This window comes from Schistocerca cancellata, chromosome 10 (assembly GCF_023864275.1).
Source record: "Schistocerca cancellata isolate TAMUIC-IGC-003103 chromosome 10, iqSchCanc2.1, whole genome shotgun sequence".
Classification (NCBI taxonomy): Eukaryota; Metazoa; Arthropoda; class Insecta; order Orthoptera; family Acrididae; genus Schistocerca; species Schistocerca cancellata.
In genome coordinates, this window is record NC_064635.1 from 174,902,495 (window position 1) to 174,928,188 (window position 25,694).

General features: G+C 39.8%; 1 protein-coding gene across 1 annotated transcript in view; it reads right to left on the reverse strand.

Annotated features, from left to right (window-relative positions):
* Nucleotides 1–25,694, reverse strand: part of LOC126106331 (lysosomal-associated transmembrane protein 4B-like) — a 202,084-nt gene that overhangs the window by 8,123 nt on the left and 168,267 nt on the right. The window contains exons 4-5 of the mRNA XM_049912579.1: nt 13,537–13,622; nt 8,843–8,999 (exon numbers count right to left, since the gene is read on the reverse strand). Coding sequence (XP_049768536.1) covers nt 8,843–8,999; nt 13,537–13,622 — 243 coding nt within the window. The remainder of the gene's footprint in view (nt 1–8,842; nt 9,000–13,536; nt 13,623–25,694) is intronic.

Here is a 25,694-nt window from a genome sequence, read left to right on the forward strand (position 1 = left end):
CTTTCAATAGATTGTTTGACATATTAAAAATATCTGTACTGTATGAATTTTTCATTTCTTTGACTATTTTAAGAACTTCATGTTGGCATACCTCTTTGAAGTGTTTCAATGATGATCTGGCCCTATTATGATTTAGGTTTGCTCTCTTCAGATAATCTATACATGTTACATTGGGTTTACTGATCAGCTTTTTGATATCATCAGCACAGCTTACAAAATATTTATTGAATGTATCTGCTGGTATTGGGACTGTCTTGTCGAAGTTTCTGACTTCACCTTTAACAGTATTAATTACTGACCAGGCTGTTTTACATTGGTTTTTACTATTTTTTATGAAATTTGTGTTGTATCTTATTTTCGCCAATTGCAACTCTTTCTTATACAGTTTCTTAGTGATTTTTTCGAGATCCTTAATTTCATTAGAACTGTTTACTTTGGCAAGGCGCTTCAACAGCAGTAGCTTATTTTTTAGATTCTCCAGTTCTTTGGTGTACCAAAATTTACCCTTTCTTGTTTTATGGTATTTCTTTTGAACAAGATGGGCTTTTAAAATACCTGTTAAGTAATTGTGGAATGTTTCATAAACTGTTTGGGCACTGGAATCACAGTTTTGAAATAATTTGTCCCAGTTTGTTATGCTCAGCTGGTGTGTTAGTTTTATGAGATTGTGTTTTGTTAATATTAAGGTATCAGTTTTAGTTAACTTTTGTGCAGCCTTGCTCTCGTCCCCTTTTATAAAATGTCCTAACTCTACTGTTAACATGGAGTGGTCTGAGAAAACAAATTCCTTTACCTTGCTGGAGTACATATCATGAGCACAGTTGACAAAAGCATTATCCAAGCACGCTTGTAGTCTTGTTGGTTCTGAATTTACATGATGGAAGTTGTGCTGCCTTAGCATATTCAGTAACTTATTTACACTGGGTTTGTTACATGTTACATCAAAGCTTGAATTAAAGTCTCCCCCAATTACAGTTACATACTGTTCCCATTTCGTTATGTAGCAGAGTACAATGTCTAAATTATCTAAAAAAGTTTTATCATCTGAGTCAGGGGAATGGTAGATACATACTATGATAAGTTTCATTATATCACATATGATCCCGGTAATTTCAAAGTGTTTCTCTACACATGCCCAACTAAGATCTAGTTCTCTACACTCTATTTCATTTGAAACATAGATAACAGTACCACCATTATGGTACTGAGATCTGCAAAAACTGTTTCCATATTTATAACCTTCTGGTACATAGTATTGTATTTGTTCTGGTTTAAGCCAATGTTCTGATAGACATACGAAAGAATACTTATTCTGTGGCAATGACTCCTCCAGAATTTCAACTTTATTTTCAAGACCCTGAATGTTTAAAAATAGGATGTTGTTGTGACTTATCTGTGAGTTACCAGGCTGGTTTTTCACATTTTTATTTTCTTCTTGGCTTGAAACCATAAAAAATTATCACTGAATGACACAGATGTATTTTTCCTTTGGCTCCTCCTTAAGCATTGCTGTCTTGCTGCTCCAGTTGTTGGTTCGCTGCTGTTGCTGCTTCTGCTGATAATGATGGTGCTGCTGCTGTTTCACTTATTTCTGGTGTTTGTTGTTCCATAACTGCTGTGCCTTTCTGGAATTATTAACATTTGGAGTGTTCACTTGCATTAATAAAATTTCACATTTGTCTTGGAGAGGTGTAGCTTCACTGACAGCAGATTTCACATTGGAGTCTACAGGATACACACACTTCCTGTCCATGAGAGGTATGACTTTTATATCATCACACTGAACATTTGAGATTTTATTTACAAGTTCTAAAATTTTTGTTACTATTACATTTTTTCCAAGTACATTTAGATGGGAACCATGTGTGAAATCTTTTCCCTAAATTGCTGATGTTCACAAATGTTACATTTTCAAACCGCTTGCAAATATTTTGCATCTCTTTATTTGCAGTTTCAATTTCTTTATTTACACAGGACCATTCTATCAAGTCGTAATGGTGTGGCACTGAAAAAACAATAACATTTGTTCCTCTCAGCTCATGCAGTTTTCTTTTTAGCGAGATTAAGAGATCGTTTTTTTCATTCCTAGCTATATCATTTGATCCCGCCAGGAAGATGGAAAAGTCCTTTTTGCTCAATGAGGATATTTTTTCTTGACTCATTGACGTAGCAGCACTGAATTTTGCTCCTGGTTTTATTGTATAGTTAAAACTAAAATTCTGACTACTTGTACGCCGAAATTCAGCGGCTGTATTTCATCCTTGGCTGTCGGCATACAGTTCAATTTTACCGGTACTTGCTGTTCTGAGATTACCTGTCTTCTGCCTACCTTTGCAGTAAGCAAAGTCTTGTTTGGCACTATTTATTGTGCCTTTTTTGCTAACACATGTCGATATTGTCTCAGTAGAGCAGCTTAGCGGTGGAAGATTTTTCGTGAGCACTTTCGCATATGATCTTTTACTTAACTGCTGCTGAAACATTCCATGTTTTACCTTATTCACAAAGTCGTTTGGTTTTCCACATGGTACACTCGCACTGTTAACTTCACTTTCACAATCCGTAGTCGAAAGAGCTTGAAAGTAATTTTCATTCACTATATTTATGTTTCTTTCACGGTTTTCTGTATCTTGTATTATCTGTTTGTGTCTTTTGTACTTCACTTCCGTCCAATTCTCCGACATATTCGTACTTTCATGGCGCGTGTTTTTCATGTTCCGTTCACTTTTTCCTTCTTTGAGTTTCTTGATATCCATCTTCAAGGAACTGATAATAAATTGTAAACTAGACACCCGTTCGCTGAGCTTTGTAATTTCATACTTACAACTGTCACAATTTTTCTTTTTCACGGCAAAATTCACACTTTTTCTCGGACACGCACAACGAATTTTTACACTAGCCGCCATATTCCTCTTATGCAACATTTGCATGCAATGGGGAATCTTCAAAAATTGGGTGTATGGTTACTGTACACCCTAAGGTGAAACTACAAAAACCAGCATAAGTGATTATATGTGCATCTCTGCTTGCTCATTATCAACTGGCTTGTGAACAACACTGACCATACCAAGACTGCTTCCATAAGTGGAAATGGCATTGGGAGTTGTGTATCAATTGTGGAAAAGAGTATTTCAAAGGAGATCATGTGCAATATGTAATAGGTAAATGTAGAAAAATTTTGTGGACAAAGTTCTGGAATTTTTTGAATAGACCTCATATATACATGTCATGAGATTGCAAAATTTTTTTCTCCATGACATCCCTGCTCCTTATGTTATTTCCACATGACATTAACAAACCGCAATTTGCAGTGCCAGGTATACATGTATTCGTAATAGTCATTTGTTACTTTTATTATCCGTGAGACATGTGTTCATAATGTGACACTTCTGTAACATAATTATTGCCTTTTTTCTACACTTTAGGCCTGAAGATGATCTGCAGAGCAAATTGAAACTGGATGTTGATAAATTAAAAGTTGTGATCCACATGTTGTTTATCTGTTTATAATAAATAATAGAAAGATTAAAGGTAACAACTCATCACATATCAGATATTCATAATATTTTTTAATTATCACCTCAAAAAATAATATTTGATATGGCAAGTAAACTGAAAACTTTTTATTCAAGGATGTTTTTTGCCACCTCCTGCCACTCCACAATACCACAACATGCTAGTAGATGAGCCAAAACACAGTGGTGCAGCCCATTGGTAAAGTGGAGTATTGTGGGGATTTTTGTTTCTGTCTTTGAAGGGAAACAACAGTGTAACAATCCACACTGAGTTGTTGGCCGTGTGTGGCGACAATACACCATCAAAAGGCACAATAATTAGGTGGCATAGACACTTCTAGTGTGGTCAAACAAGTCTGAATGAACGAAGTGCCAGGCCATCTCTCTGAACAGGCAGGAACCACAAGAAGATTGGAGGCCCTGGTGCCCGAAGACCAGCTCATCACGGTCAGGGCAGTAATGACAAAAGTGAGTGTCACAGATCAATTTTCAACTGCTTCAATATATTTTTGAACATGATGAAGGTTGCAGTCCACTGGGTTCCACAACCACTCACCCCCACTCGAAAGGCCCACTGAAACGAAGCACTGGGGGCTATGTGTTGCAGATGTGTCAGAACAATCCAGATGACTTCTTTAGCAACCTCACCTATGTGGATGAACCCTGGGTGTATTACTATTACTCAGACACAAAGGAACAAAGCAAGCAATAGAAACATGTAGCTTCACCACTGCTGAAAATGACAATGACCCAAACGTCATCGGGCAAGGTGATTCTGTGTGTTTTTTGGGACAGCCATGGTGTGATGCTAACAGATTATGCTCATAAGAGGCAAACTTTCACTAGAGCATACTTCCGTGATATAACAAGTCACTACATAATTCATCCAAAAAAAGAGAAGAAAATTTAAATAACAAGACAACCATATGCGCATAAATTATATAAAAAAATACAACGGTATGAAACATGACAAACTGCAGCCACATATTCCAAATACACTGATACCGTGTCAACATCATAATATGATAACTGTACTGGGCATTGTAAAAATTGCTAGTAGGCAACTTTTTGAAGTTATTTGTGTTTGTTATTCCTTACAGTAATGATGACACAGACATTTAAGTAATTTCTGATCAAACAGCTAATACAACTATGAAATTCATTGATGATGAAAACATGTAGTCATTGTAAGGATATAAACATTTCCAATATTTAACACTTTGGAGACCAAGCTTGGGCCACCACTTTGTGTTAAATAGACCATGCCCAAGTATAGGTCAAGTGGCAATTTTCTTGATGTGTGAGCTACTACCATTCAAAAACTGGACTCATTTCATAAGAGAACAATGTATGCACATCTCAGAACCAGCCCTTTGACTGCTGCTGCATTCTGTTGCCAATTTCTAGAATCGTTTTGAAAGGAACATCAGTGAACGTAGCAGCTACTGTTATGAATTACTGAACCAATTCCATCACACTGATATAATTTTGTGCATCTACTAATTAGGTTTTGCAGTTTGCTATAATTTTGATACAAATATATCATATTTGTTGAGTGAGCAAGAAATTTTGGGATCTCAAGAGGAATAAATTGCTCAAAAACTAAACTCTCACTTTTTTCTTGGGAAGATTATTATGTACTTTCTGTCATTATTTTAAAATTTGCAATCTATCAAAGAACTAAATTTGAAGTTTGGTCCTTTTTAGTATGTATTACACTTTAAGATACATCAGTTACATATGTGCCAGAAACACTTTAAGAGACAGCATAAATGGTTGGTTTCTTAAGCCTCGTATTCTTCTAAGTAGCTGGTCTCTAAAGAGTTAATAATGTAACATTTACACAGTAAAGAGGATCGGTTCAGTGCATTGTATCTTGTACAAATATTACAAATTATTATTAGAGTTGTCTTACACATTATAAATTACCAGCACTTTTAAAATTAACATGCATCATTTCTGACAAATGTAATCTTATACAATTTTACTGTAATATATTTGTATGACTAATGAGATTATTAGCACAGAACATTGGAGTTGTATGTTACTTAATTTCTACTTGATTTTTGGCAAACTCATAAATTATTGCATGTCATTTCATAAAACTTATGTTTCCAATAATGAAACACTATGTATTGTATTGTTAAAATGTTACTTAATGCTTGTAGTTGGACCCATGTCAGGACAGTCATGTACCAGTTTTTTAAAGTCCTTCTTATGCACATCACTCCTCTGAACGTATTTGATATGAATATATGAAAAAGTTAAACCAAATTACTATGTCAGGTATCTATTTGTGGTTACAGTCTCTATACCTCGTCTCAAAATTTCTGATAATGAACTCAGGCAAATTTCATCAAAAAGTGTGCTTAAATTCTGAATCACATCATCAACAACAAAATGATCAATCATGTACCAGTTGAGTGAGATGTGATAATGCCAGGCACATTCCAAGTATGTTGTTGTTGTCATCTTCAGTCCTGAGACTGGTTTGATGCAGCTCTCCATGCTACTCTATCCTGTGCAAGCTTCTTCATCTCCCAGTATTTACTGCAACCTACATCCTTCTGAATCTGCTTAGTGTATTCATCTCTTGGTCTCCCTCTACGATTTTTACCCTCCATGCTGCCCTCCAATGCTAAATTTGTGATCCTTTGATACCTCAGAACATGTCCTACCAACCAGTCCCTTCTTCTGGTCAAGTTGGGCCACAAACTCCTCTTCTCCCCAATTCTATTCAATACCTCCTCATTAGTTATGTGATCTACCCATCTAACCTTCAGCATTCTTCTGTAGCACCACATTTTGAAAGCTTCTATTCTCTTCTTGTCCAAACTATTTATCATCCATGTTTCACTTCCATACATGGCTACACTCCATACAAATACTTTCAGAAACGACTTCCTGACACTTAAATCTATACTCGATGTTAACAAATTTCTCTTCTTCAGAAACTCTTTCCTAGCCATTGCCAGTCTACATTTTATATCCTCTCTACTTCGACCATCATCAGTTATTTTGCTCCCCAAATAGCAAAACTCCTTTACTACTTTAAGTGTCTCATTTCCTAATCTAATTCCCTCAGCATCACCCGACTTAATTCAACTACATTCCATTATCCTCGTTTTGCTTTTGTTGATGTTCATCTTATATCCACCTTTCAAGACACTGTCCATTCCGTTCAAGTGCTCTTCCAAGTCCTTTGCTGTCTCTGACAGAATTACAATGTCATCGGCGAACCTCAACATTTTTATTTCTTCTCCATGGACTTTAATACCTACTCCGAATTTTTCTTTTGTTTCCTTTACTGCTTCCAAGTATATGAAATAAAAAATACACAATGCTGCAAGGCTGTAAATAACTGCATAGAATTGCGGTATGGAATAAATAATATTATTAGTATTACTGCCAAGGCCACTTATCAAGTACCCCTGCTTCTAAAACTGAACTGCTTCTCTTCTATTTTCAGTATTCCTCTTCCATTCTTCGATGAAGTACCCTTGTATTTTTAATGCAAGTGATACTGGAGTGATAGTGTGGTAATTTTCAGAAATATAACAATAAAATTTTCAGAATCTGATGGATAGCTGCCATTTTCATAAATACAAGGGTAGTTTGATAGGTCTGGTAAATTTCCATCAAAGAGTAGAAAATTTTTGTTGTGCCATCAGGGTTCATAAGCTTCATTATTCCAAGTATCATATTAAAATTTCAACAATGTACAGCATACAGCTGACTGTCAAAAGCTGTCTGGATTGGTCAGTGGTCAACTGTGTGTGAAAATGGAGAAAACCAAGTTTTGTTCTCTGTTATTAAACTTTTTAATTTGAAGGGGTAGACTGCCACACGAATAAAAACCAAATTACATGAGGTTCATGCAGACTCTGCACCATCATTGAAGACTATTTACTTTTAGATTAAGGAATTTAAACATCATTGGACAAACACCAAAGACTAAGTGCACTCCCGCCATCCAACTGAAGTCACCATTGAGGAAACCATTGACAAAATCCATGACGTGGTAACACAAGACTACCAAATAAAATTTGTGAGATTGCTGAGACTGTGGACATCTCAAGTATACAAGTGCTTAATATCCTGCATGGAGAAATGGCTATGGAGAAGCTGTGTTTGAGATGGGTGCTGCAGCTACTCGCAGTTGACCATATGTGCATCCAGCACAACATTTGTGTACAATGTCTGGCAATGTTTAATCACAATCTAAAAGCCTTTTTGTGCTGATTTGTGACCAGTAATGAAACCTGGATCTACCATTACACACCAAAGTCAATAAACAATGGACAAAAGTAGGAAAAATTGTGCCAAAGAAAGGAAAGACCACTTTGTCAGCTGGTAAGGTAAGGGCCACAGCTTTTTGGGATTCCCAAGCAATGATTATCATAGGTTACTTGGAAAAAGGAGCCATAATAAGACACAGGAAGTGAAATGTGGATGATAAATAGTTTAGACAAGAAGCTTTCGAAATGTGGTGTTACAGAAGAATGCTGAAGATTAGATGGGTACATCACATAACTAATGAGGAGGCATTGAATAGAATTGGGGAGAAGAGAAAGTTGTGGCACAACTTGACTAGAAGAAGGGATTGGTTGGTAGGACATATTCTGAGGCATCAACTAAGTATTGGAGAGCAGCGTGGATGGTAAAAATCTTAGAGGGAGACCAAGAGATATACACTAAACAGATTCAGAAGGATGTAGGTTGCAGTAGGTACTGGGAGATGAAGAAATTTGCACAGGATAGAGAAGCATGGAGAGCTGCATCAAACCAGTCTCTGGACTGAAGACCACAACAACAACAATAGGACACTATTATGCCTCTCTGCTGCATCATTTAAAATTTGCATTGGTTGAAAAAAGACCAAGGTTAGCAAGCAAAAAAAAAGCTCTTACCAGGATAATGCAACATCCCACACATCAGCAAAAGCAATGATGAAACTGCATGAATTGGACTTTAAATTGGTTCCTCATCCACCCTATTCACCAGACTTACTGGGGGGGGGGAGTGACTTCTTCCATTCCTTAATTTGAGAGTCTTTGGCTTGTATCTCATGAGGAAGTGAGAGTTGCAATCTGCGAGTATTTTGCAGAGTTTGACAGAACCTATCTTTCTGATGGGATGAGAAAGCTTGAGAATCAAGTGTATATTCCTCAAATGAGATTATGTCAAGAAGTAAGATGAGTTGTTTATAAAACAAATATTTTTCTTGTTTTTTTTATCAGTCTGATCAAACCACCCTTGTGCTATAATATTCTAATAATATCAAGCTTATTATGTCCAAATTAGCAATTACAGCAGCACAGTATACTCACCCACAAATGCACAGCAGAATAAAAGGCCAACAATACCAGCTGCATAGAATTCTTTGTCAGACAGGAATGCTGAGGAGACCTGCACCATGACTACAGAGCTCGAAGAGACGATCAGGGTCTCTATGATGATCCATGGGAAAACAAATCCATAACGTTCCTGGAAGGAAAACAAATAAAAATTTCAGATGGCCTTCAGTAATAATTTATTTACCAAAAATAATCTTTAGAATGCAAATGTTGTGCACCAGACTTCACTGAGATAATTTATCAAAAATTTAAGTACAATGGACAAAAATTAACAAACCCCTTAAGAAGCCTTGCTAATCCGTGTAACACAGCCTCTAGCTTAGATAATAGGTTCAGTTAAGTGATAAAGAGAGATAAAATTTTATTCAAGTATGTCATACCTCACAGAAGTCACTTATGAGCAACTGAACTGCATGAAAACTGATTGCTACATTTCACCCACTCTTCAAAATACAGCAGAGACCTCAGGTATCCAGATTGTCAACCACGAGCACTGATGTGTGCATAGACATGTTATGAGTAGAATTGGAGCTAATGGGCGGTACCCCGTGCAACCTCTATCTTGTGCGTTTCATTATTGTTTGAGTCACACAATGAGCATTTCATTATTCTTTTAGTTGGACAGTTGTCAATCCCTCTGCAGTATCATATCTGTGCTTAAAAATGTCAGAGCACAAGAGAGTTGTGATATTGCTTTGAGATAAAACAAACATTATTATTAAAAGGATAGTTGCTACTCACCATACAGTGGACATGCTGAGTCGCAGATACGCACAACAGAAAGAGTGTCAAACACAGGTTTCAGCAAAACAGGGCTTCATCAGAATAGGCAATATACCACACATACTCGCAGAAACGCAATTCACAAATACGTGACCACTGTCTCTGGCTGCCAAGGCTAGCCGGAGACTGGTCGTGTGTATGTGAGTTGCACTTGCATGAGTGTCTGTAGGCATGTTGTCTATTCTGATGAAGATCTGTTTGACCAAAAGCTTTGTTTCACAGTCTTTTTGTTATGCCTATATGGGATTCAGCATCTCCACTAAATGGTGAGTAACAACAATCCTCTTCATAACATTGTCATTATTCCATCCTGGATTTTCCATTGTTTAAATAAACATTACTGATTAATTAAAAAAAAGGAGACACTGGCAGTAAGTTAGCTGATAAGTATAGTATAGGTACTTCTGTGATAAGTGATATTAAGAAGAATACCGATTCAGTTATCCAGATTTTCAATTATTGGAATGACTGATGACAATAATTAGTCTGGTTGGTTGAATTGTCCCAGGCATTTCCTATGGGATTAAGATTGAGTGACCTGCAGGCCAGTTGGGGTGTGAGAAAGTAGCTACATGTTCGTCAATTGTGAATGTACCAGGCGATCAAAAAGTCAGTATAAATTTGAAAACTGAATAAATCACGGAACAATGTAGATAGAGAGGTACAAATTGACACACATGCTTGGAATGACATGGGGTGTTATTAGAACCAAAAAAATACAAAAGTTCAAAAAATGTCAGACAGATGGTGCTTCATCTGATCAGAATAGCAATAATTAGCATAACAAGGTAAGACAAAGCAAAAACGATGTTCTTTACAGGAAATGCTCAATATGTCCACCATCATTCCTTAACAAAAGCTGTAGTCAAGGAATAATGTTGTGAACAGCACTGTAAAGCATGTCCGGAGTTATGGTGAGGCATTGGCATCAGATGTTGTCTTTCAGCATCCCTAGAGATGTCGGTCGATCACAATACACTTGCAACTTCAGGTAACCCCAAAGCCAAAAATCGCATGGACTGAGGTCTAGGGACCTGGGAGGCCAAGCATGACAAAAGTGGCGGCTGAGCACACAATCATCACCAAACAATGTGCACAAGACATCTTTCACACGTCTAGCAATATGGGGTGGTTCAATATTACATTATTCCGTGGTTTATTAAGTTTTCAAATTTATACTGACTTTTTGATCACACGGTATGTGTGCAGTTGCGCTGACGTTATCTCGGAGGGTGCGAGTGTCACAGCATACTCATCATGAAGATTTAGAAGAAGGAAGAAGGGGTAATTTAGAGTTTAACATCCTGTCGACGGTGCGGTCACTAGTGACACAGCACGAGGTCAGATTACATGAGAACGAGGAAGAAACCTGGCTGTGTCCTTCTCAAAGCAAGCATCGTGACCTTTGCCTGGACCAATTTAGGGAAATCACAGAAAATCTTAATCTGGGGTGAACAGAACTAATGAGTGGTGCCTATAGGAGTTTTGTAGCAGCGGCTTATTTCCTCAAAACAGGATTACACTGAGGTGACATCTTATGGGATACCTCCTAATACTGTGTCACACCTCCTTTTGCCTGGTTCAGTACGGCAGCTCAGCATGGCACTGTCACAACACGTCAAGAAGCACTGAGCCGTGCTGCCGCTGTAGATGTCCACAGTTGCGAAAATGTTGCTGGTGCTGGATTTTATGCACAAACTGACCTCTCCATTATAACTCATAAATGTTCAGTGGGATTCATGTCAGACAATCTGGGTGGGCAAATCACTCATTCGAATTATCCATAATGTTCTTCAAACCAGTCACGAACAACTGTGGCCGAGTGATACAGCACACTGTGATACACAAAAATTCCATCATCGTCTGGAAATGTGAAGTCCCTGAATGGCTGCATATGGGTTCCAAGTAGCCAAACATAAGCTTTTCTAGTCAATAATTGGTTCAGTTGGAGCAGAGGGTCCAGTCCATTCCATGCAAATGCAGCCCACAAAATTATGGAGATACCACCACCCTGCACAGTGTCTTGTTGACAACTTAGGTGCATGATTTTGTGGAGACTGTGCCACACTCTGGCCCTACCAACTGATATCAGGACTCCTCTGATCAGGCCCTGGTTTTTCTTTTATCCAGGGTTAAACTGTTATGGTCATGAGCCCAGAAGAGATTGTGCAGGTGATGATGTGCTGTTGGCAATGACACTTGTATCGGTTGTCTGCTGCCATGGGCCATATCCATCCGCATATACCGTATATGCGGATGGATGTGTGTGTGTGTGTGTGTGTGTGTGTGTGTGTGTGTGTGTGTGTGTGTGTGTATACCTGTCCTTTTTTCCCCCAAGGTAAGTCTTTCCGCTCCTGGGATTGGAATGACTCCTTACCCTCTCCCTTAAAACCCACATCCTTTCGTCTTTCCCTCTCCTTCCCTCTTTCCTGACGAAGCAACCTTTTGTTGCGAAAGCTTGAATTTTGTGTGTATGTTTGTGTGTCTATCGACCTGCCAGCGCTTTTGTTTGGTAAGTCTCATCATCTTTTTATATATATATATACCCCATGACTTTTGTCACTTCATTGTATGTATGCCATACTTATTGAGAAATAAATATTCTCTTAGTGTCATCAGTGACCTACATTAGGAACTATAGTGTAAAAATATCAATGAAAACACTCAAAACTCTGCTAGGTATAATTATTAAGTGATGTCTTTCCAGAGACAACCAAACAGTGAGAAAAATACTGATTTACAACAGATTGATTAGGCCCCCTCCCCTCCCCCTCCCCCCTCCCATCCCCCCATGGTTTTTCTTTTCTTGACAACTAGCTATGGTGTGAAACAAGCCAACAGGTTTACAAATGATAAGATACATTTTCTCCATAACAACATAAAAGGGATTTGTTTTTGTTATATTAAACTTAATCCACCCCCCTCCTCCTTGCACCATGAACATGGACCTGGCTGAGAGGGGGTGGCCATACTGTGGGTCCAATTACTATGAAGGGGTAACTGTGGAGACACCAGACAAACACGTAGTTTCTGAAGAGGGGCAGCAGCCTTTTCAGTGGTTGGAGGGGTGACAACCTGGAAATTGACTTATTTGGCTTTATGACGTTAGCCAATATGACCTTACTGTGCTGTACTGCAAATGGCTGAAAGCAGGGAAAACTATTTCCATTATTTTTATTTTTACTGGGGGCATGCAGCTCTATTGTATGGTTTAATGATGATGGGATCCACTTAAGTAAAATATCCCGGAGGTAAAATGGTCCCCTATTCCAATCTCTGAGCAGGTACTACTCAGGATGTTGTCATAAGGAAAACAAAACCAGTATTCAGCTGGTTAGAGTGTTGAATGTTAGATGCCTTAATTGGGTCAGTAGGTTAGAGAGTTTAAAAACAAAAATGGATACTGCCATACCAGTGCACATTTTCATCCATTTCCGCCGATTCCACATAAAGAGGCAATACAGTTGACATCAACGGTTCCTTCCGTGTCCATTCCTTTCTCCCCACTCCACCCTATGTAATAGAGTTCCTAAAGGCTCAAACTAGAAACGAAATTTGTCTTCTCTTTCTCAAAAGAAATATCCTGGTTTTTGGCTTATACAATTTAGGAAATTCATGGAAAATCTAAATCCAGAACGTCAGTTGGGCCTTGAACAACCATCCTCCCAAATGCAAGTCAAGTGTGTTACCTCTGTGCCACTTAACATCTAAACAAGAACTTAAGTGAAAGGGAAAGAAATAGAAAGAGATATTCACAAGTGTACATGGTGTTCCAGTTGACACACACACACATAATCAACCATTGGAATAATGTAAAGTAAATTATATCTTCAGTTATGTAAAATGCAAGTTTTATTGGCTGGATACATAATATGTTGGCTTACCTTCATGGCTCCATAGAGAAGCATTGCACAACTTATGACCTCAAACACATTCATCATAAGGCTGATGATCAGCAGCGGATATGTATCTGAAAATAGTTAAAAAACTTAAATGATTTTCTTGTTCCCCAAGTCTATATATATATATGAAGACTATCTGCAAAGTGAAAACACAAGTTTAGTAAAAATAGGAAAAAAAATGACATACAATAAACTCTCGATTATCGGTGGACAGATGACTGGCATTGTGGATTATCCATGGCCTATACCTCACACTTTTATTTGCAGCTGAGAATTTTTCTTTAACCCAGGAGTGATCGCAGGTGAGCACTAATCTCATATTGCAGAAAGAGTGTAGTAAATAATGTGCTGCTCAAACACCTCAAGCAACGCCCCATGAATGTTTCAGAAGATTGTCAGTGGCTTCTGTTCATGCTGAACAATGTCTGAAAAGCAAAAATGTGTTGTGTTGTGTTGTTATTGATACAGCAGAAACTGAAAATAGTACAAAAAATTTGAAGAAGGCAGTATTGGTGTGCAAAATCTAGCATTGATTTATAATATACGTGAAACTGCAATGCAAGATATTCATAAAAACAAAGACAATATAATTTATTTTCCTATCAGTTAAAATTTATCATGGTGGAAGGCTACGAAAAGTCCTCAAAAACAGAACTAGAGAAAATCATGTTGGAACAATTTCAACAGAAATGAGCAGAGTGCACACAAGTATTTGACCCAGTATGCGCCAGCCGAGCCCCATTTTTCTTCAATTTCAGCTGGTTAACAATATTTAAATGGTATCATGATACTAGGATGAAATTTTCACTCTACAGTGTAGTGTGCGCTGATATGGAACTTCCTGGCAGATTAAAACTGTGTGCCGGACCAAAACTCGAACTCGGGACCTTTGCCTTCCGCGGGCAAGTGCTTTACTGACTGAGCTACCCAAGCATGACTCACACCCCATCCTTACAGGTTTAATTCCACCAGTACCTCGTCTCCTACCTTCCAAACTTCACAGAAGCTCTCCTGCGAACCTTGCAGAACTAGCACTCCTGGAAGAAAGGATATTGCAGAGCCATGGCTTAGCCACAGCCTGGGGGATGTTTCTAGAATGAAATTTTCACTCTACAGCAGAGTGTGCACTGATATGAAACTTCCTGGCAGATTAAAACTGTGTGCCAGACCGAGACTCGAACTCGGGACCTTTGCCTTTCTTCCAGGAGTGCTAGTTCTGCAATGTTTGCAGGAGAGCTTCTGTGAAGTTTGGAAGGTAGGAGATGAGGTACTGGCAGAATTAAACCTGTGAGGATGGGGCGTGAGTCGTGCTTGGGTAGCTCAGGTTGTAGAGCACTTGCCCGTGGAAGGCAAAGGTCACGAGTTCGAGTCTCGGTCCGGCACACAGTTTTAATCTGCCAGGAAGTTTCAGTATCATGATATCTGGGCGATTGCTGTCCAAGGAGAAAAGTTAAGTGGGGATAATAAGGCTGCTTCAGAATTTTGTAATGATTTCCAGGAGATTATGGCATGAGAAAATTTTGACTTTGAGCAAATTTACACTGCAATAGAAACCACATCATTTTAGAAGAGTGTACCAACAAAGACTTTAGCTTTCAGGACACAGAGTGCCAGATTATAAATCAAGCAAGAAAAGGATAACTGTGTTGTTTTATGCTGATGGTATGGGAATAAATGTAGGCTTGGTTGGGATCACACAAATATAGGCTTGATGCATTTCAAAAATAATTGCTGTGTGCCACAAGGTCAACCTGCACAGGCTGTATTATTACTGGACAATGCACTATCACATCCAAACGAAAACATTCTGAAATCAGCTGACAGGATGATATTTGTAAAATATTTACCCCCCCCCCCCCCCCTTATGTGACAGCCTTAATCCAGCCAGTGAATCATGGTGTCATTGCTGCCACGAAGAAAATTTGTGGAGGAAGTCTGCTACAAAAACTTATTGATGAGGGCAGCAATCTTAAAACATTTTAGAAATAATTAACTTTGGCAGATATGTGTTGAAAGCATGAAGTATGATAAAACAATCAACCACAGCAAAGTCATTGAAAAATATTAATTCTAAAATTTATGAGCTAAGTAATTCCAACAACGGAGACGACTGCTCATTAGTAATGTTAGCTGTTGTTTTTGTAAGTACTCCAGCGTGTGAAACAGTTGACAAAGAAACTATTTCCGAATGGTTTTGTGGTATCAGCTCCTATTTGGTCAGCCACAATTTCAAATACGCACGCCACCAGTTACACCGCCATGTTTCCTGCAGCTGCCACTGTGGTGTGAGGGCACTGCCACGAACAATTGAGCTGGTGTCTGTGAGATATAAGTATCCCCTCTCTGGAGCTCCAGTGGTTGGTATATTTAAGTTTGAATTTTCATGCACAGACCCCTTTTTGCATGTTTGTCAGTTGAATAACATTTACAGACTTCCATAGTCGTAAGGGTTTGACATCTTCTGACCAGACATTGCACTGAAGAGTGATAGATTTATAATTATTTTGTACCTGTATGTATTTCTACATTCGAAGTTACTGTAGCAACTGATGCTGCCACTTCAGCAACAAAGTTATGTATTATTTTTACTATTTAATATTAGATGTAGAATAAATTAATGTCTGAATTCTCCGTTTATAAACAGCATCTGTTTCACACTTCTGTATCCAATAAAGAACTTCACAGCATGCATAGGAAATCACAACAGGTTTTATGCCAACTGCACAGAGCCATACCATTAGATGTTGAGTGACAGTGTTATTTTTCAGTGGATACAAGGAAAATCAAAGGAAGTGACTGATAGCAATGAAGACGAGAACATTCATCTAATTACAGAAACAGTTATCAGTCATGCATCAGCAGGTCAATAGGCCAAAGGCTTATAGGACTATCTGGAACAGCAAGAAGATGCTCCACTTTAGGACAAGTTGGTGATGCATCAAATTTGTAGTGCAGTTTGTAACAGACAGGCTACCTCACTGATACAGAAATCAATGCATGACTATTTTGTTTCGAAGTAGTCTAATCTGATGTGAAGCTGAACTGTACCGTTTTGTTTGTAAGTACCCTATTTTCACACACACTGTGATCATTACAGTATAAATTATTATTAAAATTAGTTAAGTAATTTTAATTATGATATTCTAGTTAATTTTTGTTTTTGAACAATCCTAATACCTTAATGTGTCCTATAATTGCGAATTATCTGCGGACTTCAATTATCCATGGTTTTCAAGTCTCTCATCATCACCAATAATTGATAGGTACTGTATTTTCTTATGATTAGCAAAAAATGCTGATTCTTCCTCTGTATAGTGCAGTAAAAATGAAGAGACATGTTCTCAAGCTAAATATTTAACTACTATTCACCAAGCATCATTTATTTAATTTTGTATAAATATAGCACATTCAGTTCAGCACATAAATACCAAAGATATCAATCATATATTTTCTAATTGGTCAGGAATTTAACAGTAGAACAAAGTGTTTAGCATTTCAGGATGAACATGTAGCTAAGAATTTGATCTCAAGAAAACATGTTCTTGAACTTGCTGGAAGCTAGGTTCAGCAGTTCTTGTACTTTTTTTATTACTGGTTTATTTTCATTTTTGTGATGTTGGGTGACATTCTGGTAATGTAGATGGCTCATATTTTAGGAGAAAACTTTTTGTTGGACAAAATCTTATCATACATGCATAATTACACAAATTCCTTGATGAAATTTTCTGCAAATAATCTGTAACAGTTCAATAGAAATAATAAAATGCATAATTATAGCATTGTTCAAAAACAATTCTGAGTTATCCACAGACTTCAACTATCCATAGTTTTCAAGTCCCCCCATTACCAGGGATAATCTAGAGTGAAGCATATAGATACAGGTTTTCCTACTCATCCTGTCTAGAAAGTCTTCTCTGACCTGCAGTTCTGGATGACTTTTCCAAAATCTGTTCCTTTTCCTTTACCTCTCCAGTCCTTTTCTTCACCCTTCTTCCTTCCCCTTCAATCCTTCTGCCTGAGGAAGGAGCCACTGGTTCCAAAATCTTGTCTAATTATAACCTCCTTTCACGTGTGTGTTCTGCCGCCACTTGGTGAATAGATTTTTTATCTATCAAATCACATTATATTGTCAAAAACTGATTGTTTTTGTTGTTATAATTGTAACATTAGACAAACATTCTTTCTTCTTGTACTTGATATTGGGTCAAGATGTGGTACATTAGACACCAACAAAGATTTTCATTACCTTCTCAACCACAAAAGATTCCCAGTAGAATCAACATTTAAAAATAATGGAACTGTATTCCTTTTAACATGTGAATTTTTATTTGAAAATGTGTAGATTATGTTTATAGAGATGTCATACATATTTTTCGCTGCTAAACCATTTCCTTTCCTCACTATTTTATATGATCAACACATACACACAGATGGATTATGCTCATAGTGTGTAAACTGATTTGTTGTATATTGATATCATATACTGCACATATTATCCATGCAACATGTTACTGACTACTTAGCAGGCATGACAAGAAATACTGAACAAATTTAGAGACATGCTGATAGCTTCCTAACAGCTCAGTGCAGGTCATATGAAACTAACCTCAGCAGAGAGGACTAGAAAGAAAGGCGGCATCATTCTTGCGAAACACTGCTAGCTAAGACAAAAATATCTGCTGCCACCATCATCTTTCTCAATGTGGTTTTCCCAATGTTTGAGGTGAACAATTGCTTTCTTCTTACAACAGGAAGGAGGCTGGGTATGGATAAAAAAGCCTATAACTTTTTGTTGACATTACATTCATCTTCACAGTGCAAAAATATTGTGACAACTTCACATGTCATGCATGCTATTTAAGCAGATGCCATAACTGATTTTCAAACACCAGAAAATGATACTTCACACCATAACACCAGCTTAAGCAAACACAAAACATTGAAAAATGAAACCATGTGAACACAGTAGGTGCCCAGCACCATTTCTGAAGCCTGAGCAATATTAGTAACAATTGGCTGTTGCAGAATATACACTCCTGGAAATTGAAATAAGAACACCATGAATTCATTGTCCCAGGAAGGGGAAACTTTATTGACACATTCCTGGGGTCAGATACATCACATGATCACACTGACAGAACCACAGGCACATAGACACAGGCAACAGAGCATGCACAATGTTGGCACTAGTACAGTGTATATCCACCTTTCGCAGCAATGCAGGCTGCTATTCTCCCATGGAGACGATCGTAGAGATGCTGGATGTAGTCCTGTGGAACGGCTTGCCATGCCATTTCCACCTGGCGCCTCAGTTGGACCAGCGTTCGTGCTGGACGTGCAGACCGCGTGAGACGACGCTTCATCCAGTCCCAAACATGCTCAATGGGGGACAGATCCGGAGATCTTGCTGGCCACGGTAGTTGACTTACACCTTCTAGAGCACGTTGGGTGGCACGGGATACATGCGGACGTGCATTGTCCTGTTGGAACAGCAAGTTCCCTTGCCGGTCTAGGAATGGTAGAACGATGGGTTCGATGACGGTTTGGATGTACCGTGCACTATTCAGTGTCCCCTCGACGATCACCAGTGGTGTTCGGCCAGTGTAGGAGATCGCTCCCCACACCATGATGCCCGGTGTTGGCCCTGTGTGCCTCGGTCGTATGCAGTCCTGATTGTGGCGCTCACCTGCACGGCGCCAAACACGCATACGACCATCATTGGCACCAAGGCAGAAGCGACTCTCATCGCTGAAGACGACACGTCTCCATTCGTCCCTCCATTCACGCCTGTCGCGACACCACTGGAGGCGGGCTGCACGATGTTGGGGCGTGAGCGGAAGACGGCCTAACGGTGTGCGGGACCGTAGCCCAGCTTCATGGAGACGGTTGCGAATGGTCCTCGCCGATACCCCAGGAGCAGCAGTGTCCCTAATTTGCTGGGAAGTGGCGGTGTGGTCCCCTACGGCACTGCGTAGAATCCTACGGTCTTGGCGTGCATCCGTGCGTCGCTGCGGTCCGGTCCCAGGTCGACGGGCACGTGCACCTTCCGCCGACCACTGGCGACAACATCGATGTACTGTGGAGACCTCACGCCCCACGTGTTGAGCAATTCGGCGGTACGTCCACCCGGCCTCCCACATGCCCACTATACGCCCTCGCTCAAAGTCCGTCAACTGCACATACGGTTCACGTCCACGCTGTCGCGGCATGCTACCAGTGTTAAAGACTGCGATGGAGCTCCGTATGCCACGACAAACTGGCTGACACTGACGGCGGTGGTGCACAAATGCTGCGCAGCTAGCACCATTCGACGGCCAACACCGTGGTTCCTGGTGTGTCCGCTGTGCCGTGCGTGTGATCATTGCTTGTACAGCCCTCTCGCAGTGTCCGGAGCAAGTATGGTGGGTCTGACACACCGGTGTCAATGTGTTCTTTTTTCCATTTCCAGGAGTGTATTATTTGATAAAAAACAAAATAATGTAACAATAACAATTAAGAAAATCCCTGAATCACACATCTTCTGTTTGATTCAACAAATTGTACATCAAAGATGTGTGTACTGCAACACAGTGCACACACTCGTAAGCCACAAACTTGTATCTCAAGTGCCACACACGACCGAGGTGCAGGCGGGAGGGTGTCAGAAGTGTGGTAGCCCTGCACGGGTGTGACGGCATCTCGAAAGAGAGGTTAGTGAATAAAAAAAAAATTGTCACTTGAGCATGTTTTAAAAAGTTAAAATACAATAGCATGAGAGGGTCTTTCAATAAGTAGTGCAATACATTTTTTTCTGCAAGCAGATTGATTTTATTTTCCAAAACACCATTTCATTCCTCACTCTTTCCGCTACAAACCTCATTTTTCAACATAATCTCCATTTCATGTGATGGACTTGCATCACTGGACTGATGACCTCAGCCGTTTGGTCCCTTTGGTATTCACACTTACATCACCTTATTGGGAGAGCCTATAAAGCCTACGCCGTACCACTTTACTGGTCAAGTACTGTGGTATGAATTGGACAGTGGTCAAATGGTTTAAATCATACCTAACTGGAAGAGTGCAGAAAGTTGAAATTAGCAGTTCACATAATATGCAAAAAACTGGTGACTTCTCAAACTGGGGAACAATCAAGAATGGGGTGCCGCAAGGTTCGGTCTTGGGTCCTCTGCTGTTCATAATATATATTAATGACTTGCCATTCTATATTCACGAAGATGCAAAGCTGGTACTTTTTGCCGATGATACAAGTGTAGCTATCACACCCGACAGACAAGAATTAACTGGTCAAATTGTAAACGATGTTTTTCAGAACATCATTAAGTGGTTCTCTGCAAATGAGCTCTCATTAAACTTTGACACAACACAGTATATACAGTTCCACACAGTAAATGGAATGATCCCATTAATAAATATAGATGCTATTAGGCTCATTGCAAATTTTGGCGATATACATCTGAGTAAATTAGCTTACCACACCTATCTTCATTCTCTGCTTTTGTATGGCATCATATTCTGGGGTAACTCATCATTGAGTAAAAGAGTGTTCATTGCACAAAAGCGTGTAATCAGAATAATTGCTGGAGATCATCCAAGATCATCCTGCAGACACTTATTTAAAGAGCTAGAAATCTTCACTGTAGCTCAAACTAAGTTTGGCTCAGAAGGGGGTAAATTATGCTGCCACAAAAGTCTTTGGTCACTTACCTAATAGCATCAAAAGTCTGACAGATAGCCATATAGCATTTAAAAGGAAATTAAAAGAATTTCTTAATGGCAAACTCCTTCTACTCATTAGATGGATTTTTGGATATAGTAAGTGGGTAATTTCCCAAAGACACAAAAAAATTTACAAAATAAAAAAATAAAAAAAAAATAAAAATATTGAGTGTCATGTATTATTTTGTCTAATGTAATATCTTGTATAGACACCTTTTATTAACCTGACACGTTCCACATCATTACGAAGTGTTGTATTCATGATCTATGGAACAAGTACTAATCTAATCTAATCTAAATCTAAAAGGAGCCAACATCTTGCTGCATCGGTAACCTCCCCGTCATCCGTGTACTTCTTTCTGCTGAGTGCATCCTTCATTAGACCAAACACTTGGAAATCACAAGGCGTGAGGTCCAGGTTGTAGGGTGGATGAGGGAAAACAGTCCGACGATGTTTTGCGAGCTCTTTTGAGTGTGCAGACTTCTGTGAGAACTCGCATTCATGAAGAAGTATGTTTGGATTTTTGTGGAAATGAACATACTTTCCTGAGGGTAGTGCAATACACTTCAGAGTCAATTGGTGCCCACGAGGGAAGGCATCGGACAGAAGAACTTCTTCAGAACCCCAGAAGACTGTCGTCACAATTATACTGTACGAGGATGTGCCACTGAACATTTTCTTCAGAGGAGAACTGACGTGGTGCCACTCCACGGATTGCCGTTCTGTTTTCCATTCCAGATGACGAATCCAAGTTGCTTCACTTCTGACTGAGTGTGACAAAAAATTGTCACAATCAGCCCCATAACCTGCAACAATTCCGCGCAGAAGGTTCTTTGTTACTCTCTGTGGCCTTCTGTTAGGCAGTGAGTAATCCAGTGGGCACTCACCTTTTAGAACCCCAACTGACAGACATTGTGCTCCAATGTGTTTGATTGTGATCCGTGGATCATCTCGAATGAGAGTGTCTGCACGTTTCAACACTGCAGAAGTCACAGCTGTGTGTGGTTGTTTGGTAAGTGGGAGATTGGACAGATTTGCAAGACCTGATTGCAGTGATGAGAGATGCCTTGCCCAATGATTTACTGTGCTTTTGTTTACTGCTGGTCTCTGTAAACATTCTGCAACTGCCTATGAATATCTGTGATGCTCCGTCTTCCTGCTAAAACAAACTCAATGACAGTTCTCTGGCGTACATTACAGACGCCATTTTGAAGGGTATATAACTACAGGTGCTGAAGTGGGAATATTCCATTATGTACCGCAACAAATTCCACATTTTTTCACTCACTGTTTGGCAAGAAAAAAAAGGTGTTGCATTACTTACTGAACACCCCTCATATAAAGTTATTACACTGCTCTGCAAAAGTTACAGACGAGACAGATAAAGTAACATAACATTTTACCGGGTCAGAGGAAATGAATTAAAGTTAAGGAGCATGTTGCCAGTGGTCTGCCAGTCATGCACAGAAATCTGGACATCACATAGCGTGATTATAGTGCCAAATGGGGCAGGCATCTCAACACGAGGCAGTTGAAGCGACATAATGTGTGAATCGGCAATTAACTGTTAAGGTGGACTGTGGTAATGTTTGTCATTAGAATGTGGTCCAGGGACAATATTTGGCAAGAACCATTGGGAAACTGGAAGAAAGGCGAAGCATAGTGTAGCATAGGAATATGTTATTGTTCATAGTATTGTTTCACATTCGCAGGGAGTGTTTCAAACCACAGGCACTGCTGCCCAGAGGAGAGGACGTGGTTGACCATGGTAAACTACAGCAGTAGATGACCACTACAATGTACAACAGGCAGGAAGGGACTCACACGAAAGAACGTGGGCAACAGCAATCATATTTAACAGGAATGCAAGGCCTGTAATCTCACGCTCCACAGTGGCACAACGAATTGCTGGGAACGGTTCTTCATCCGAGAACAAGTGCATTGTGTTATGTTGACATCATCACGTTGGCGACACAGTTTCCAGAGGTGCCAAGGGCGTGAAGACTGGACCAACACACCGAGTGAGGTGGCGCAGTGGTTAGCACACTGGACTCGCATTCGGGAGGACGACGGTTCAAACCCACGTCCAGCCTCCCGATTTAGGTTTTCCGTGATTTCCCTGAATCGCTTCAGGCAAATGCCGGGATAGTTCCTTTGAAAGGGCACAGCCAACTTCATTCCCTGTCCTTCCGCAATCTGGTGAGACCGATGACCTCACTGCTTGGTCCTCTTCCCCAAATCAACCAACCAACTTTATAGGGGTGCATTCGTCCGTGACTTCATTTTATAAAGATGGCAATGCACGGCCGTATGGGCCAGATCAGGTGGAGGTGCTTTGGAACGAGAGGATATTCAGCAAATGGACTGAACTGCCGTTCTCTGGACTTCAATGTCATAGACCACATGTGGGATGCATTGATGAGAGCACGTCAACATATCCCAAGGACCACGCAGCAGTTGTCACCAGAGCTAGTGGAGGGATGGAACGCCCTAACAAAAGAACTCGTTAGTAACCTTGTGGCCAGCATGGCAGCATGTTTCAGAGCAAGCAGTTCTGTCCGCGGTAAAAAAAACACCCTATAAGCACCATCTACCACCTTTTTAATGCCATTGGTGCCATCATAAATCGCAATGACTCCAATGTAATTGTTGTTGTTGTGATCTTCAGTCCTGAGACTGCTTTGATGTAGCTCTCCATGCTACTCTATCCTGTGCAAGCATCTTCATTGTGCCACCAGAGTCCGACTGATGATGTTTCATGTTGATGTTTCGTTTGTGGGGCACTCAACTGCGCTGTCACCAGCGCCCATACAAAGTCCCAATTTTTTTCACAGTCCAAATTTTTTCACAGTTTAATCTAGCTACTGTCACGAATGATGAGGATGATGATGATGATGATGAAACGATAAGGACAACATAAACACCCAGTTTCTGTGCAGAGAAAATCCCCAGCCCAGCCGGGAATCGAACATGGGACCCCGTGATCCAGAGGTAGCAACGCTAGCCACGAGTGCGACTGAAAATTGTCACAAAGAAGAAAATGCATGGCATTTATGTTATGTGGGCTGCCTGACATCAGGCGAAATCTCTCATCAGGCCGTCATATTGGCTGGAGACACTAATCTCTAGGCATCTTTACGTTATCACTGTGCGCTCAGGACTGAAAAGAAGGAAGTGTCTCGAGTGATGGGCATCCTACAAACACTGCACAATACATCTGTGCAAAGTTTCATCGATTTTTACTGTGGTTACCATTTCGCGTACAATCGGAACTTACATTCTGAACGTCTCTCGTGTTAATATGAAATATTATTTTCTGTTTCGCTTTTTTTTTTTTTTTTGCGTTAGTGTTCACGAATTAACTGAAGTATTGTTTCTGAACTTTTTAAGAATGCTGCAAATGTAAATGATATTTTGGTGCAGTTGCCAAGGTAAATATGGAGCCATGGAAGAAGGTGCATTTAACTAGCAACATAAAAAAATAAAGGTATCAGTACGACTTACTGATGAATAACTAATATTCGAATAAGAAAGAAGTGATGAAATTGGAGTGTGGACAAAAAGACTGAGAAGATTACGAAGTTTTGTCAACTGATAGTGCACTGATCCCACAACTTAAAAAGTGTGCCACGAACTATGACAGCAATCAATAACTGCGTGAATAGCAAGGGTACTGAACTTCTCTACAAGTGTGCGTCAATCTAATTCCAGTTACGTAAACGGCTTCAGTGTATATGAGACTGGGCTATTTAAGAACAAACGTTCATATCTTGATCGCTGTTCAACTGTTAATAGCTATTTTTATGAAGTTTTATTTGGAAGTGTATTGCACTCGTGATTCATTTGCCAATTCAAATTATGATATTAGAATTTCTTTAAACAATTACGTGTATTGGCTGAATTTGCTTACTGTTGCCAAATTATGACTGATTGCAATAACGTGGGAAACCACCTCCACCAGGACCTTGCCTATTCGGCGGTGCGGGTCTCCCGCATCGTCCCATACGGTTCTCGGAGTATGGGACCCCATCGTCATCATCATCATCATCACCACAATATCGTCCCTTTTCTTTCTACGGTGCAATCCATTCACCACTAGCTGCAAACCTTCTTTTAACTTGCCTCCACAGCTGAGATTGCTATCGCTCGCCTGTGGGATGACGCTCGACCCGGAGGTATGCAGGTCTGAATTTAAGTGGTGCATGAAATCTTCATAACTGTTATTTTGCCAGTAAGGTGAGGAGAGGTGCTAGTGTAAGGCTCCTGATGATTAGTCACTGTGCCAGACAGTGTCCTGGATTGAAGTTCAAAACTCTCCAAAGTGGGGTGGGTGACAGAGTTGACTGTGATCCGTCTATCAGATGAGGACATTGAGCTCAGCGATACCCTTGGTGCTGTTCGAGAGTATTCTATGTGCCAT